Below are 15,543 nucleotides of genomic sequence, written 5' to 3'. Positions count from 1 at the left end.
CATATACCTTTGTTTTTTTTCCCAATGCCACTCAAGTTTCTGCTTGTTCTTTTAGAATTTTCGATTGCCTATCTACAACACCGTAAAGAGGGGTGACTTTGAACGCTGAGGTGACTTTGAACAGTAATTTAGCGCCTTTCTAAATTAAATGCTGTACCCAATTGCGATAAAACTGTTTAAGTTGTCAATAAACTAGTTCAGTTTTTTCGCAATTGGGCATAGCATTTAATTTAGAAAGGCGCTAAATTACTGTTCAAAGTCACCTCAGCGTTCAAAGTCAACCCACTTTACGGCACTGGATGTCCGATACTAGATAGAAGTTATCAGTGCTTTTTTTCTGATGGAATGTGCTGCAATGGCGTTCTGGCACGTTTTTGTTGCATTTTCATCCTGGAACCAAAATATGTGTGAATAACTATGTTAATATAATTTTTCTTTGAATTCAGCTTAGATCTTGAAAGTCTTAGTTGGACGAAAACGAGGTTACGACAAAATTCCGGTGCAGTAAACAGTAATCATCTCCCTGTCCGCTATAAAATATTCGCCTTTTTCTCCAGAAGAAAAGTACGGTCATTATTATTATTATTATTATTATTATTGTTATTATTATTATTAAAATCAAGTAAGTGTGTCGCGATATCGTAGGCGTTCAGTAAAGTGTGTCGTCAGTCAAAAACTGTTGGGAACCACTGCCCTAAGGCACCACAACTTGAAAACTGAAAGTTTTAGCTTTCTCAATAATCCTCTTTCAGACACTGTTGTCTTTGGCTACCTTCAAATTAGTCACTTTCATTTTCTCCTACAGTATATAAAAATGCCAAGACCAATGGCGAAGCCTGGAATTTAAGATGGGGGAGGGGGCAAGTTTTGGGAACATCACTTGGCAAATTTGTCTGTAACTTACATCCAATATATTTAAAATATAGTAATAATACTATGTAATTTAAAATCAATTCAGACTTCCCAAAAAATTCCAAAAGTTGTTATAAAACAACATTCATTCTTCATTGTTTCAGAGTGAATGAACAGACGCCGACTCAAAATAAATCTAGTAATTGTGTTGACAACATCACCAATGGAAGGGAGCAGCACCACTTTTTAACAATAAGAGTGTATTAATAATTATTGATGTTAAATAATTATCAGAAAATGTGTCTAGTTCTTCAACCATTGATTTTCTAATAATTAGGAATAGTAGAGTTGATGATGCTAGAGCTTGTTCAATGAGGTACTTTATTGAGGCTCCCATTGTCTATACATTTTTATTGGTTGATATTAGAGGAATAAATGATAATAAATTAATTTCTAGTCCTATTCAAGCCCCTAACCATGAATTAGATGAAATTGAAGTTAATATACCTCTTATTAGAGTTATTAATAAGAGGATTTTTGTTGAATTGTTGGTCATTAGAGAAGAGAGGATTTCCTCTATAAATGGGGTATGAACCCATTAGCTTTACTTAGCTTACTCTTCTAATATAATATTTGGTTTGGAATACATTTTGGTGTATGGTGCACAGAAAGTTTTGATATTTTAGGTAATAGTTTAATTCTGTTAGATGTAATAAAAGTAATTTTAGATTATTTATCCTATCACGATAATCCTTTGTTCACGCACTTTATTTTTGTTGTTTTAAGAAAATTTGTTCTTTATTGGTTCATGTTTTTTGTTTTGTAATGCATTTTCTTATTACTTGTTGGTAATTCAATTTTTTATTAATATAAGTAGAGGTCGTTCGTTATTTCGTGAAACCAAGTGTGCCGTAGCTCATAGTAAGAACCTTCTTGTGATAAGTGAGCTAGTTAGCTATAAGTGAGAGTATAGCGAGGAGGGAAACATCACAGTCAACTTTTCTTTCCCCTCACTCACAAGTAAGTTCCAAGAGATAACGAATGGCATACAGCTTCATAATTTCTTTGAAAATCATAGTTAAATTTAAAACAACCTGTCAGGAGAAATATAAAAGATTTGGTATTCTAAATATCGGTCACTGATGGCAGAAACAGTCAAACAATAGTTTTCTTTCAGTGTTGCACTGGCAACGCAAATGATGGATTGTTTCTTCATGGTTTAAATCTAATATAATTTTTAAATATTTCTTGAAAAATGGGGAGGACTTCAACCCAGTGAGATCCCCCTGACTATGCTACAGGTCAACACATGACTATTAACTATTATTATTTTCGAGGAATTTTCTCTTTGTAGATGCCTTTCGAAAATATTACAAAAATTATCATTCACTAAAAATTTCACAAATTAAGATTCTAAATACGGTAATAAATTACGTAAAACTTTATTTCACAAATGAACTTTAGATGTTACAGTTTTTATCTCGTCAGATGCTAGACTTAGCTCCTAACAATGTACTCTTTTTATACTACTGTAGAATGTAAAGTAAATACCAAATATTTAAACATACTGTATTTATACTCTACGTTCAAAATAATATGCATATTCATGTGTTTAACTTATTACAAATTAAAACGTTACTTTACAGATTAGAAAACAAATTTAGTTTCAAAACGGAGTAAAGAAAATTTACATTCTAATTTAGGCCATTCAATAATTTAAAACCGTTCCTTTTAAAACGTTCATTTATACGGTATTATCATTACTTTTATGACATTTAAGTTATAATTTATATATGTCAGAGTCAACAGTACGCGATACTCACCTGGTTTGCGTCATTTTGAAATTGACACAGTTGGACACACTGTTCTAGTTTCACACGCTTCATTTCCGCCAAGTCCTCAAGATCCATTTCTCTTTCATGTAGGAATTCCAGCAGAACTTGGACTCGTGTTTGTGCAGAATATTGGCTATCTGCCATCAGAGACATTCCGGATGTCTCAAATGCCTGGAACAATTAGCAAATATTATTCTGTCAGTTAATACTCAATGATAGATTTCCGAACCTTACACTGAAATATTTTATTTACCAAAGATTTATGTTAAGTTTGGCAAAATTATTCTTTGCATATGATGTGTAAAAGTTCGAAAGCTAATTTCTTGAAATATTGTGAAATTTTATACTAATGTCATAGCAAATACCTTACTATAATAATACCGGACAGGCGTATTCCGAATCTCACTGGATCGGTGGACAACAATGACGTCACGCTGCAGCGAAATAGGAACAAAACTGTTGGAAGGATCGATGGCTGTCATGGCGACTGTATAAGTTGTTGCCTGTGCTACGCTAGCAAAATTTTGCGAAATTTCCGTACTGCCATCTCGTTCAAAGAAAAGAGAGCATAAACAATTTATTTCTTGGACTGCTAGTAATAACTGGTCCGTTGACATGTTCGCTCATAAGCCATAAACATATTGTTTTTACGTTGTGCTCATTACAAACAATACAGCAGAACACACCGCCATGACACAACAGTGCACGATGTCATTCGTCTGCTAATTCCCGCCCTATACAAGAACCAATCAGATTCACTGATGGCGGCTGATGGAGACTGCCACCACCTCTGCAAGCTGATGGCACAGGTGGAGCATCAGTGACTCCATCGGTGAAATTCGGAACACCGTGATGCCATCAGATTGCTCAGCGCTGAGATTCGGAATACGCTCAATACTAATTCATGACCGTAAAAAATGCTACTTGAAAGCAACATTATATAAGTAGCAAAATTTGATTTGTTATAACACTGAATTATTTCAACATTACAATTGCTTGTCTGTTAAATGTGTAGGCTATATGATAACGTTACGCAATTTGTGTTCTTTTGTTTTGTGTGTTTTTGGAAACTATAATTGAAGAGTCCACTGCAAGAATGATGGCTGTCATTTGGAATACATTTTGCAGGAGAAGCAATTGCAAGTTTGAAATGCTTAGCGCTCAAAGCTTAACTGTGATTTTCCGATCATTACTGGACAATGCGTATCAGTGTTAATGCCATGTAACTCTCTATGTACATTCTATATGTCTTAAGCTATGCACTGACAGTCTTGGTTCATTTTCGACAAGAAAGTGACATCCATCATTCTTCCAGTGGACTCTTCAATTTCAATCAATGTTCCACCATAAATGTTGTAACTACAACCTTGTGCATCCCTCGTGTTTATCGAATGGCTCGTCCTCCCCAACCCCCCCCCCCCCACACACACACATCTGCACTTTAAGTTTTCACTGTGCCTAAACGAGACGCTCTACTGCAGGGATGAGACGATATTAGCTCCCAATCATGGTAGAAGAGCTCGACCTTGATCACGAGCGCATAGCGCATCCGCTACATAGCGTCGTAACGTAGACGTCAGGGATGTACATGCACATGCAGTGAATAAAGGCAGCAATTATTGCAATAACTTGCGTTACTAAATTTCTGGCTATGTAATAGAGCTAATTATTCAGTTATTTAATATACATGTACATATATAAACAAATTGCAAAGGGAAGGGATTTTTTAGGAACAAAAAGAAAAATAGGAAAAGTGAATTGTATGTGAACCATTTTCTTGTTAACAGCAAATATTTATTATGTAAATATTTCACTTCATTGGTTAGGAGAAACTAATAGGGTCTACCTGCTCGAAGTGTATGATCTCTAAGTACTTTTGAGTATTTGTTGAAAAATAATAATGACAGTATTGATTGAAATAGAGTATATTGACTGTGTGATTGTAAAATGTAGTCTTTACTCTCCAGTCGTGATTATGTAATGAGTTTTCTTAGAGCGATTTGTGAGATGCACGTAATACGAAAAAACAAATTGATTAAATTAAGATATTGAGAGCCATCGTAATTTTTGGGGTCAATCATTTAAGGGGATATGTATGATTTTTAAAATTCCACATTTTTCGGCCAAAATTTGTGAAATTTAAACTATATAAACAGGTCTATAATAATATCTGTACAAAATTTGGTGCAATTAGGTCTAATAGTTTTGAAATTATATTTTAAGTATATTTTTATATTGACGTTACTAAAAAAGCTCCTTGCATCAAAGTTTTCAAAATGTTTAGTTCATATTTGCTCAAAATCCTGAAAACAGTTATTGGAATAAAAGTGAATTAACTTTTTGAGCTTAGTAATAGTATAATATAAAATATTATTTCTAAATTAAAGAAACACGTAGTCTAATAAAAGTAAATATCCAGAAACAAGTAACAAATAAAACATCAACACTACATTTAAACTAAAGAAATAAAAGGAATCTAGATACAGTCTACTGACCCAAATGTAAATTAATTTACCTTCGATGTCAATTCCGAAAGCAATTTATTTCTCTCTTCTCCTGAATAATGCCTATATATTTCATGTTGCGTCTCATAATGCCGTTTTATGTTGCTTTTTTGCAAATGATATATTTTTTACACAACAAACACTGGACTTCATCACCATGTTCGAAGCATAAATATTGTATCTTCCACTCTTCCTTGAAAGCTTTAAGCGTTTCCGTTCCGTCATGATGCGCTGTGTTCTAAGATCTGTACATCCTTTAGCAATCTTTACAAGTAAAAGAGTTCCGCGCGCGCGCAGCGGGCAGAAAAGAGCTCTCGCTCTCAAGTACTCGTTGCCATCGCAAGACTGCTCTACTGTATCTGTAGCTGAAAATGTTTCCAGTTCAGTAACAGCAGACTACGCAGTGCTGCTCATCGGAGTGACTACTACCGCGGAGGAATCGGAGATTATGAATAAAGCTCTCTACCGGTGATCTCCGGTACTATCGTAGGTGGAACAGGGAACATACGGAGGGATACGATGGTTCGGAGCGAAGCGACAGTTAGCTCAAGGACGACCGGCGCGTACGGACTGACTGTAGTTGTGAGTGGAATAAAATGGCACCAAATCGGATATCTGTCGCATGGAAATTCTTTAATTTAGTTGAATGTAATAATAAAGTCGCACATTGTAAACTTTGCGGGCGAATTTACTCTAAGGGTGTTGGAACTTCGAATGTGTTAGACCATTTGAAGCGAAACTTGATGAAAACAATTACGCAAAACATTTGATACGATTTCCCACAGGCCTACAGTATAGGAAAAAGTCTTGAAATTTCTCTAAAACGTAACTTTCGAGGCAATAAAAAAAACATATGAAATATTTAAAAGACGACTTGAGTTATATTTTGCTGTTTAGACAACATGAGTTATATTTTACTGTTGGATTAAAATATTGAGTTTCTGAATGAAACTAAAGAAACATGTGGTAATAATATAATTACAATTATTCTTAAGTTGATATCCGCTTATATTTTTATTACAGAGAAAGAGTGGCGCGTTTTAGAAGAGGCAGTTCAAATACTGACACCCTTTAACACAATAATCACAATCCTGTCCGGTGAAGAATCTGAATAAATTATGTTGGACAGTAAATTTTAAACCATTGATAGCCCACGTTTCTTTTGTTCCATTTCGAAACTCCCTTAATATATTTTACGTTAAACTAAACCGATTAGAATAATAATTGACAAACACTGTTTGCGATTAAAAGAGAGTTTCTAAGAGAACTACAGTATACATGTTTACATTAGCTACTGAAAAGGTTTACTTCTGCGTTAGTTTTGCAGTTAGATTGAATGTTATTAATTTGATCAATGATATAAAACTAATACGCCTTTCCACATATAACTTACTATGAATTTTTAAACTAGAAAAACATCTGTCAGCTAACGTAGCACTTCAAGCAAAACAAGAAAAAAAAGAGCCGAAGAAAGAGAGAGGGATTAATATAAAAGAGAGAATACAACTTATTTTAAAAGATACGCGGACGTCAGCGGACTCGAATCTCTACCTGATCCGATTAAAGGAATGCTCAGCGGAAAGTGTATGTCTGCGCCACAGCACATATACAACCTGCGCGGCATCAATCCGAGGTAACCGGAGGTCTCCGATTGAAAGCGCGCAAACAACTGCTCCGGAGAAAACCTAATCATAAGCAGCACTAAGACTACGTAACAAAATGACGGTACAGATGTCATTAAGTTTCGTTCGTTCAGTCGTAATGAGGCGAAAGCATTAAATCCTAGTGTCTGCTAAAGCCATCCTCTATCGAATACCAACCTGAGCGAGTTCTTGGCCCTGCTGCAGCACCTGGAACGTGGTGTTCTGCATGTGGGAGACGCTCTCGTTGTGCAGTCGAAGCAGCTGCTCAGCTTTCTGGATGTCTCTGCTCAGCTCCGTATGCTGCAGCTCTTCGGACCACAGCTCCAGTTGTGACGACACCTCCAGAGCATCCCTCTCGAACAGCCGAAGCCTCAGACAGAGGTCCAGCTTCAGCTTCCGAGTCGCCCACAGCTCCTCCAGCTCTTCGCGCTGCTTATTGAGCCGGTCCAGTGCTGCCTCCACAGCAGCCACGGACCCCGTAGAGTCCATTTCAGCTGTGACTCCGGCACTCCTGAAAAAATGCGTCGAAATGAAATTAAGCACTTCATTATCGGCCATTTTATTCAATTTTTGTTCTAAAGCCCTGAAATAAAAGTTTTTTTTTTCAGTTACGTAACATGATATTATTTTAGAAAATACATCCACTGAACAAGTATTACATTCATTTCATACGTAGGAATTCTGTATACAGTAATTCAGAAAGAGTTAAAATTATTATTTTCCATTGATGGCGAAATAGCAGAAATCGACGTTCCAAAGGTTCACTGTTCCTTCGTCTTCCGGAAGGAAGAAAGAGGTGTCCGAGTCTTTGGAATCGTTACAAATGGCTAAATCTAGTTTACTGACCAAGAACTGAGAGTAGGAGGCGAACATTAGCTTACAATTTCTAGTCTCCGTTCTCATCGGTCAGTCATAGGCCTATGTATTTTTATTTATGAAGTACCGGTAACAAATTGTCGTTCAGTATGATCAACTGTACTGTTACGTAAATTCATTTGTTTGCAATACAATAACAAATCATAGAAGATCAAGAGATTTTCTTCAAGATATTTGTACCTGACCACATCCTATTCATAAAACTAGAATGAATGAAGAAATGTTTAACAGAGAGAATTACTATTGAATATCATGGCAATGAATTAATAAATCGATAAATTAATGTTCGTTTGAATGAACGATTGAACAAATCGCTGCATTAAACAAGTAATGACTGCATGAAAACTATGGATGGATGGATGGATGGATGGATGGATGGATGAATGAATGAATGAAAAATTATCGAACGAATGCACAAACGATCGAATGAATGAATGAATGAATGAATAAATTAATAACCATGTGAATGAACAAATCGCTGTATTTATAAAGTAATGACTGAATGAATGACTAATAATAATAGGCTAATAATAATAATAATAATAATAATAATAATAATAATAATAATAATAATAATAATAGTTTTATTTTTCCTGGCAGAGTAAGGCCATCAGGTCTTCTCTTTCACTCAACCAGGATCAAAGCACATACAGAAAAATACATAGCTACCGGTATACAAGTATTAACTTAGAAATAATAATAAAAAATTAAAAAAAAATAGAGATTGAATATGATCACAAACAGTAAAATACATTCCGGTATACAAGTATGATAACTTAAAAAAAAATAATTAATACATATGAATATAATCACACAACTAAAGGAATAGAACAATAGTATAATCAGTATGGGTTACATCGAAACATTGACAATTACCTAGATATTAATGTTAATGGAAAAATAAAGTAATGACTATATAATAATAATAATAATAATAATAATAATAATAATAATAATAATAATAATAAACCTAATTCTGTGTATTTAAAATATTTCTAAACAATCTAATTTTAAACAACTGAGGACTAAGACTACCCCTGATTTCCAGCGGCAGCGAATTCCAGGAGTGGGCCATGGTTATTGAGAAAGAACTTGAATACAGAGATGTCTGATGACGTGGTATTGAAATAGCCAAATGAATGAAGGAACGAATGAATGAATGAATGAATGGATAAATGAATGAATGAATGAATGAGGAAATGAACGAATGAATGAGAAAGTCAATGCATGAATGAATGAATGAATGAATGAATGAATTAATTAATTAATTAATTAATTAATTAATGAAGAGCATGGAAACTTTTCGAAAAGGAACAAGTTTTGTTTCGTCTGATTGCCTTTTGTTCTGTTTTGTGTCATTCACAGTAACATTCATCAAATCACAAGATATATTCAGCTTTGGCTGTTTAACATTCGATTTCCTCTTCGTATAGAATGAAATATAGACACTTACAGAAGTTTTATTTGTTGTCCTATTTCCACTTTACCAAACTGTTAAAAATAATACATTCATGCATCCTAACCTTGTATACTAAGCAACTTGTTTAAAGGTTACCGCACATGTTTATAACCCACTCCAGATAAGAATTCAAGTAAAAGAACACTTTTATGTACACCCTACGCAAATTTCAATATTACTACTTGGGGAATTTCCTCGTATAAAGTCCATATATTATTTATCTTACAGCACAGGCGGTGATCGCACACAGGCATACCAACCTCCAACGCCTCCGCCTGCAGCTATAAACCAATCTCCTCTTCACTTTGAAGACGACCCTTCGACCCCGACACTGGAACATCTTCAAACACGGCGACCACACTTTCACAAACACGGGTCCTTCCGTTCAGACTAATAATATCCCGGGATCGCATTAATAAACCAAGTGCAAACAACGAGGGACTACGTCGCCGCCGTCATAGTTACAGATTACTCGACATTCCACCTCTTGTCACCTTCATTTGTCTTCCACATTCTTCCTGGAGCGTGAGATGAGGAAAAGAATGACAGGGAGAGAGGAATTGGCATGTTTGCAGAAGTCTCTCCTGTAACCACTTCAAGCTTTCGTAAACAAGGACGTAAAAAAAAGGAGAAACCACTTTAAACGTATTGAAGCAAAGAGGAACACAAAAAGAGCCTGGAGGGGATTTTGGGGCAGGGAAAGAAAGGGCTGTAACATCCCTTCAGTATTTTTAATACATTCCCCTGGAATGTCTCCTTCCTCCCGCATATAGAACACCAGTATCATTCTCTAAAATATTATGAAAAGAGAAGTAATAGCGTCAAGAGATTCTGTATTCAAAAAACTCTCCATTCAGTGCTATGAAAACACGATACGGGTAAAGAAATCACCAACATATAATGGGATTTCATGTGCTTCTTCGACAAAAGAATCTCCTTAATGTTGTAACGTGTGGATTCTTAAAAAATGAGTGTGTTTGTAAGTGTAGGAAGTACGCCTACAAATCCTATTGTGTAGAAACTGTTCATCACGGCTTTTCAAGTTTATATGAAAGCAATTCTCCACATTCGACATGTATAGTAATTGGTGTGGATGATCATGCTGTTCTCAAAACGCATTCGTCTTCACTGATGCCTGCAGTTTTGTTAATTTTCAACATTTACAATGTGATGTGTACCACAGTCTAGTATATACAGTCACGAAGCTTGAGTTTATGAGGGTACTAGGAACAATAGAATGTGCAAGTACTATTTCGCATTGTCTGTAATGAGGCGATAGTAGCGATCCTAGTGGTTAGTAACTATCTAAGGATGCATATTTACTACGTATTGAGCTTCGTGACTGTATATACTACACTGTGATATGTACCAAGATGTGGAATATAGTCGCTCATAACTGCAAAAGTAAAATAAATCGAACTATAGTCCCCTCGCTCTTATTTCCGGCAGCCAATCACGTTGCAAGTCGGCTACATTTAAACATGTGCGTGTTGTCATTCGCTGTTGATTTCGTCATGGACTTCCTAAGGCTCTATAGATACTGGTTATAATCGTCCGCCATTTTCGTTCTTTCCTTGCCGTTTGCAGCAAGCAGACAAGAATTTACAACAGTACAAATTTTAATTCCGCGCTCTTTTAGGTGTATTTGTTTAAAATAATAATAATAATATTAATAATAATAACAATAATAATAATAATAATAATAATAATAATAATAATAGAATCAAGGGTAACAATCGACTTAGAGCCATGCAGCTGGATACTCTGGTAATTAAACCTTCAACAAACAGTGCAGCATTTGATCCACATACATTAAACATTATAGTCAACAATTGATTTCGTTAGGTATACAAAATCTATCTCGACATTCACTTAGCTATTTATTTTTAAGTTTCTCACATTAAACATTATAACAAGAACATAATCAACAGATTGAATTTTTTTTCCGGCAGCGAGTCCCACAAAGCGTGGGGCCTGGGGTGACCGCCGAAGGGCCGGCCTTTCTATGAGAATCCACAGTTCTAACAGACCTAAGTTGTTACTCTGCAAACTGAGGTCCGCGCATAATGTTATTCCCAGTAACTGGGAAATTAGTACGGTACAGATTTCGAATAGGAATCACTTTTAAAAGTAATTCTTTCTAAACATTTCTCTTGTTTTAACTCCCATCTAAAGTTAAAAATAGAATAACTTTTTGAAGGTGTCAATGTCTATTTTGAACATGACACTTCGAAGTTAGTAATTTTTTCTCCTTCCCAAAAAACATTTTGATTTCGAATTTTTTCTATGCTTTCCTTAGATATTTATCTATCAAACCTAAAATTTACAATGCGATTATCATAGGTGCTACGACGTGATAATGTTTAACGGTGCGGAAAATAGCGTCGTCTGCTAACCGCAATTGGCTCTACTGGAATTGGTTCCCAAATCTGTGAATTAGTTCCCAGTTCGTCCCAGAGCTATATTCGAGTTGGTTCCAGGTTGATTTCTCCTCTGTACTGCAATTGGTTCCCGCGCTAGATCAAGACAGAAAACATTTCCCTTCCCATTTTATACAGACTTATGACTGTCAACTACTGTCTACAGTAGTAGGTAGGTTAAAAATGTTTTGTGCTTGGCGGACACGCTGCGTCGAATAACTTCACAATTTTATTTCTGTACTGGTAAAAATTTGAAACAAGTGTGTCGCAGGAATGCATATCTACTTACACTGCCATCAGAAAGCTTTTCCATCCAATCTTTCTTTTCTTTTGTTGCATTATCTTAGGCCTACATTTACTTTACTCCTAAGCTTAATGTAAGTATCGCACTGAACCTCCTTCAGAGCATCTGCAAGTGCAAATATATTTGGGTGTGAAGCACAAAAGTGCGCATTAAGTTTACTGTGAAAAGATTCACAACGGTTGGTTGTTCGCTCTAAGAAGAAGTAAACTCGGCCCATATTGAAGGTGGATGCTCACTTCTTGGTGTAATATAAGTATGGAGGAGGTAATCAAAGAATGGTCCAATCGATCTTCTATAGGTTTGACAGCCATTAAGTTATTAACAAAACAATCTTCAACTTCTTGAGGAGCCAATAAAGGCAGTCCGAATATAGTTTTTACAAGCTGACCAATTTCAGATTCCTTACTTTTAAATTCCGCACTCAAACCTAAGGATTGAATTTTCCTCCACCAAGATTGTGCAAGATGGAACCTACAACCTTTCAGTTTGGCATTAGGGAATACGTTTGAAATTCCATTTTGGATTGCTTTTTCGAAGTCGGCATAAACAACAACTGGATTTACATATTGTTTAATTGAATTGAAGGCGTAAGCATATGACGTCTCATGTTGATCTTGTAGCAAGAAGAACACCAAAGGTACGTAATGATTATCTGTCACACCATGCACTGTAAAACATGGGGATATATGAACATGGGGAACCAACTCACGTTGATGATATTTGAACATGGGGAACCAACTCACGTTGTTGATATTTGAACATGGGGAACCAACTCACGTTGTTGATGTTTTGTTTGGGAACCAACTGCAGAACAGCGCAACTGGCAATGAAAGAACTAAAATGGTGAACGATTATATGTACCTACTCTTTATAGAACCTACTCTTACTAGGACGTAAGCAAAGAGGCGGAGCCACGCCGGAAATAACAGCGACGGGACATAGTTACTGTGCACGCAACGGTAAAGGCTCGCAGTATTAACGTAGCGAGATCATGGGCTGGATACCAAGCGGGGCGGTTTGAAATGGAACGAAATTTACGAGAGGGGGGCACTATGGCACTGTGGACATGTTAGGATCTATTGCGCTAACCCTCAAGCTAAACGTATTCCCAAACCCACACCAGTTGACAATGCTAAGGCTCCATGCGTACCCGCGTTTCGAGCAGGCAAGCCTCCCTCGAACCTAGGTCAGTTCCCTCCGTGCGTCATCACCCGGCGATCGAGAAATGTTATGGAATGATGACGAAATGGAGAAATGATGACGGAATAATGTAGATGCCTAATATGGGGAAACGGGAGAACCCCGAGAAAATCCCAACTGCGACCTTGTCCAGCCACAAGTGTCACTATGGATTTTTCCAACAATAATCTCACTAGAGGTATTGATTTATCTAGAGAAAATCAAAACTCGAGTGGGATTTAATTGACTATTACACGATTAGAAGAAATTATATAAAGATTAGAAGTAACGAAATACTCTAATATGATAAAATATTAACTGATTTACGAAAATAATGAACTGTCTTGAAATGTATTATGTACCATCTCATCTCTACATTACAAATATTCCGGCAGATGGCAGTAGTGTGTTATGATAAGCAGAATCCACGGACTCAGATGATTGGCTGTTTTCTGAGAGGATAAAAAGAAACGAGGGAGTACTCCAAAGCTTGAAATCGGTGCGACGGGTATGACGTCGAACTACACCTTTTACGCCCCATAATTCACCGCGAAATACCGCCAATTGCCGAATATTAAATTGCTACTGTTAGTTTGGGTCATACGTAAACGGATTAGAATGGATCTGGAGGTAACAGGACTAGTGGCAGATTATTATATTAATGTATATTTCACTGTATATTTATTAAAAGTGTTATGGTTGTGACATGGACTGAACACTTCATTTCCACATTCTTTCTCTTATCAAGAAAGATGTTGCCACTCCTTCACATTTTACAGCATAAGGGGACATATCAACGGACATATTCTATAGTTGAGCCGAGCAGAATTAGCTTATTTATAAAAAAATAACACCAGATTAACTTGACTACACTTTTGAAATATTCACAACAACACCAAACAATATGTAATCGTAATAATAAGAACAAAATACCTGATAAACACACCGCAAAAAGAGATGAACTATGGGTAATTTAAGGGCCATAATAGTGCACATTTTTCGTTCCATCGTTTCAAGCTTATGGCTGTTTTCTTGTTATCAGTTGTGCCAACTATAGAATCTTCATTGAACTGTGGACGGTTACTAGTCAAGAAGGCTGTGTTGATTCAGTTTCATTTTTATTAAAACAGTTGCATTCCACTTCAATTATCCGGATCCCAGTAATCAACCTCACTTGATAGATGATTTTCAATATTAAACAATCTCTGATACGTGACTATCCATAATATCACAGCAGACACTATAACATAACCTAAATAATATAAACAAGTGTTAGACAAGTTTTAATTAGGGATGATGAAATAAAAAATAAACATGAATAATTTTAAAAGGAACAATTATTGAAAGTACAATTTTCAAATATGAATGTTTTAGTGGTTGGTGATTCAGTTGATGTCATATTGGACGTGAGCGTAAAAGAAGTGGAACTCGTTGATGTAAATGGTGTATTCCTCAACTTATTCAGGATTTCCGAATGGCGCTCTTCATTTATTTGTAATAGGTTTTCAGGGAAGATGCATTGCTATGACCAGTGATCTTTATTAATTTATTAATTCTTGTTCTTGAATGCCAATGCGAGTCATATTTGAAACTGCTGTGCATCGACTGGAGTGGTTTGTAATTTTCTGTTTTCTGACGTCCAGACCAGTGCAGTTTGATATGTTGGAAAACAAAGAAACAAATGCTAGGATAGTGATAAAAACAAAAAAATTCTAGGGAAGCGATAAAATTAAACAAATGCTAGGGAAACGATAAAATTGCGCGATAAGCAACCATGCTTACTTGAAAGACGTCATTTCGTACCGTTTTACTGGTCAAAAGTAGAATGGTGTAGTAAAAGTGTAATAGTCAATGAAAAATCCCAGACCTGACCGGGACTCGAATCCAGGCCGCCTACGTAACAGGCCGAAAGTCTGACCAATCAGTCACTGTAAGGGTAAGCGAGGAGGTTTAACCCTTTGATGGAAGTTTCAACCTTATAGAAGTTCCTTAGTTTGCCGCATTGGGTCGGAGTGTGCTAGCTGTGTTCCGGTGGGAATTATGGGAAGAAATTGGTTATAAGTGTTGCTAATCTAACAATTTTAAAAATATATTATGAATATCCATCATTTACAGAGGATTTGTCAGTTTTATTACACTGATATTGTTATTGAATTATACAACAGTCTTTTTATAAAGCCGATGCACAATTTAAGTCGGAGACAAAGTTGCTATATTAGCCATATTTGTTTAGTTGGTCAGTGATTAGATGTTGACAAACCTGTTACGTTTGAATATTTAAAGACATAGTTCGTTGATGTGAACACATTGGATAGCAGAGGGAATGGTTTTCAGTTTAATGTTAAGCCATTTTATTCATATTCATATGCCAAACCTAAAACTATATCGCATCCCCCGTAAAATCTTACTCTCGTATGTAAGATTTTCTTTGTAATCATGTTGGTTCATTGGTATGTTGAGTAGTCTCTGTA

The 15,543-nt window shown here is 35.9% G+C and overlaps 1 protein-coding gene across 6 annotated transcripts in view; it reads right to left on the bottom strand.

Annotated features, from left to right (window-relative positions):
* Positions 1–15,543, bottom strand: part of trio (trio Rho guanine nucleotide exchange factor) — a 2,234,512-nt gene that overhangs the window by 926,108 nt on the left and 1,292,861 nt on the right. For all 6 annotated transcript variants that reach the window (XM_069828117.1, XM_069828118.1, XM_069828113.1 and 3 more), the window contains 2 exons: positions 7,012–7,345; positions 2,676–2,858 (listed from right to left, as the gene is read on the bottom strand). In XM_069828117.1, coding sequence (XP_069684218.1) covers positions 2,676–2,858; positions 7,012–7,345 — 517 coding nt within the window. The remainder of the gene's footprint in view (positions 1–2,675; positions 2,859–7,011; positions 7,346–15,543) is intronic.

Source organism: Periplaneta americana, chromosome 6 (assembly GCF_040183065.1).
Source record: "Periplaneta americana isolate PAMFEO1 chromosome 6, P.americana_PAMFEO1_priV1, whole genome shotgun sequence".
Classification (NCBI taxonomy): Eukaryota; Metazoa; Arthropoda; class Insecta; order Blattodea; family Blattidae; genus Periplaneta; species Periplaneta americana.
This window is presented reverse-complemented; position numbering and strand designations above follow the sequence as displayed.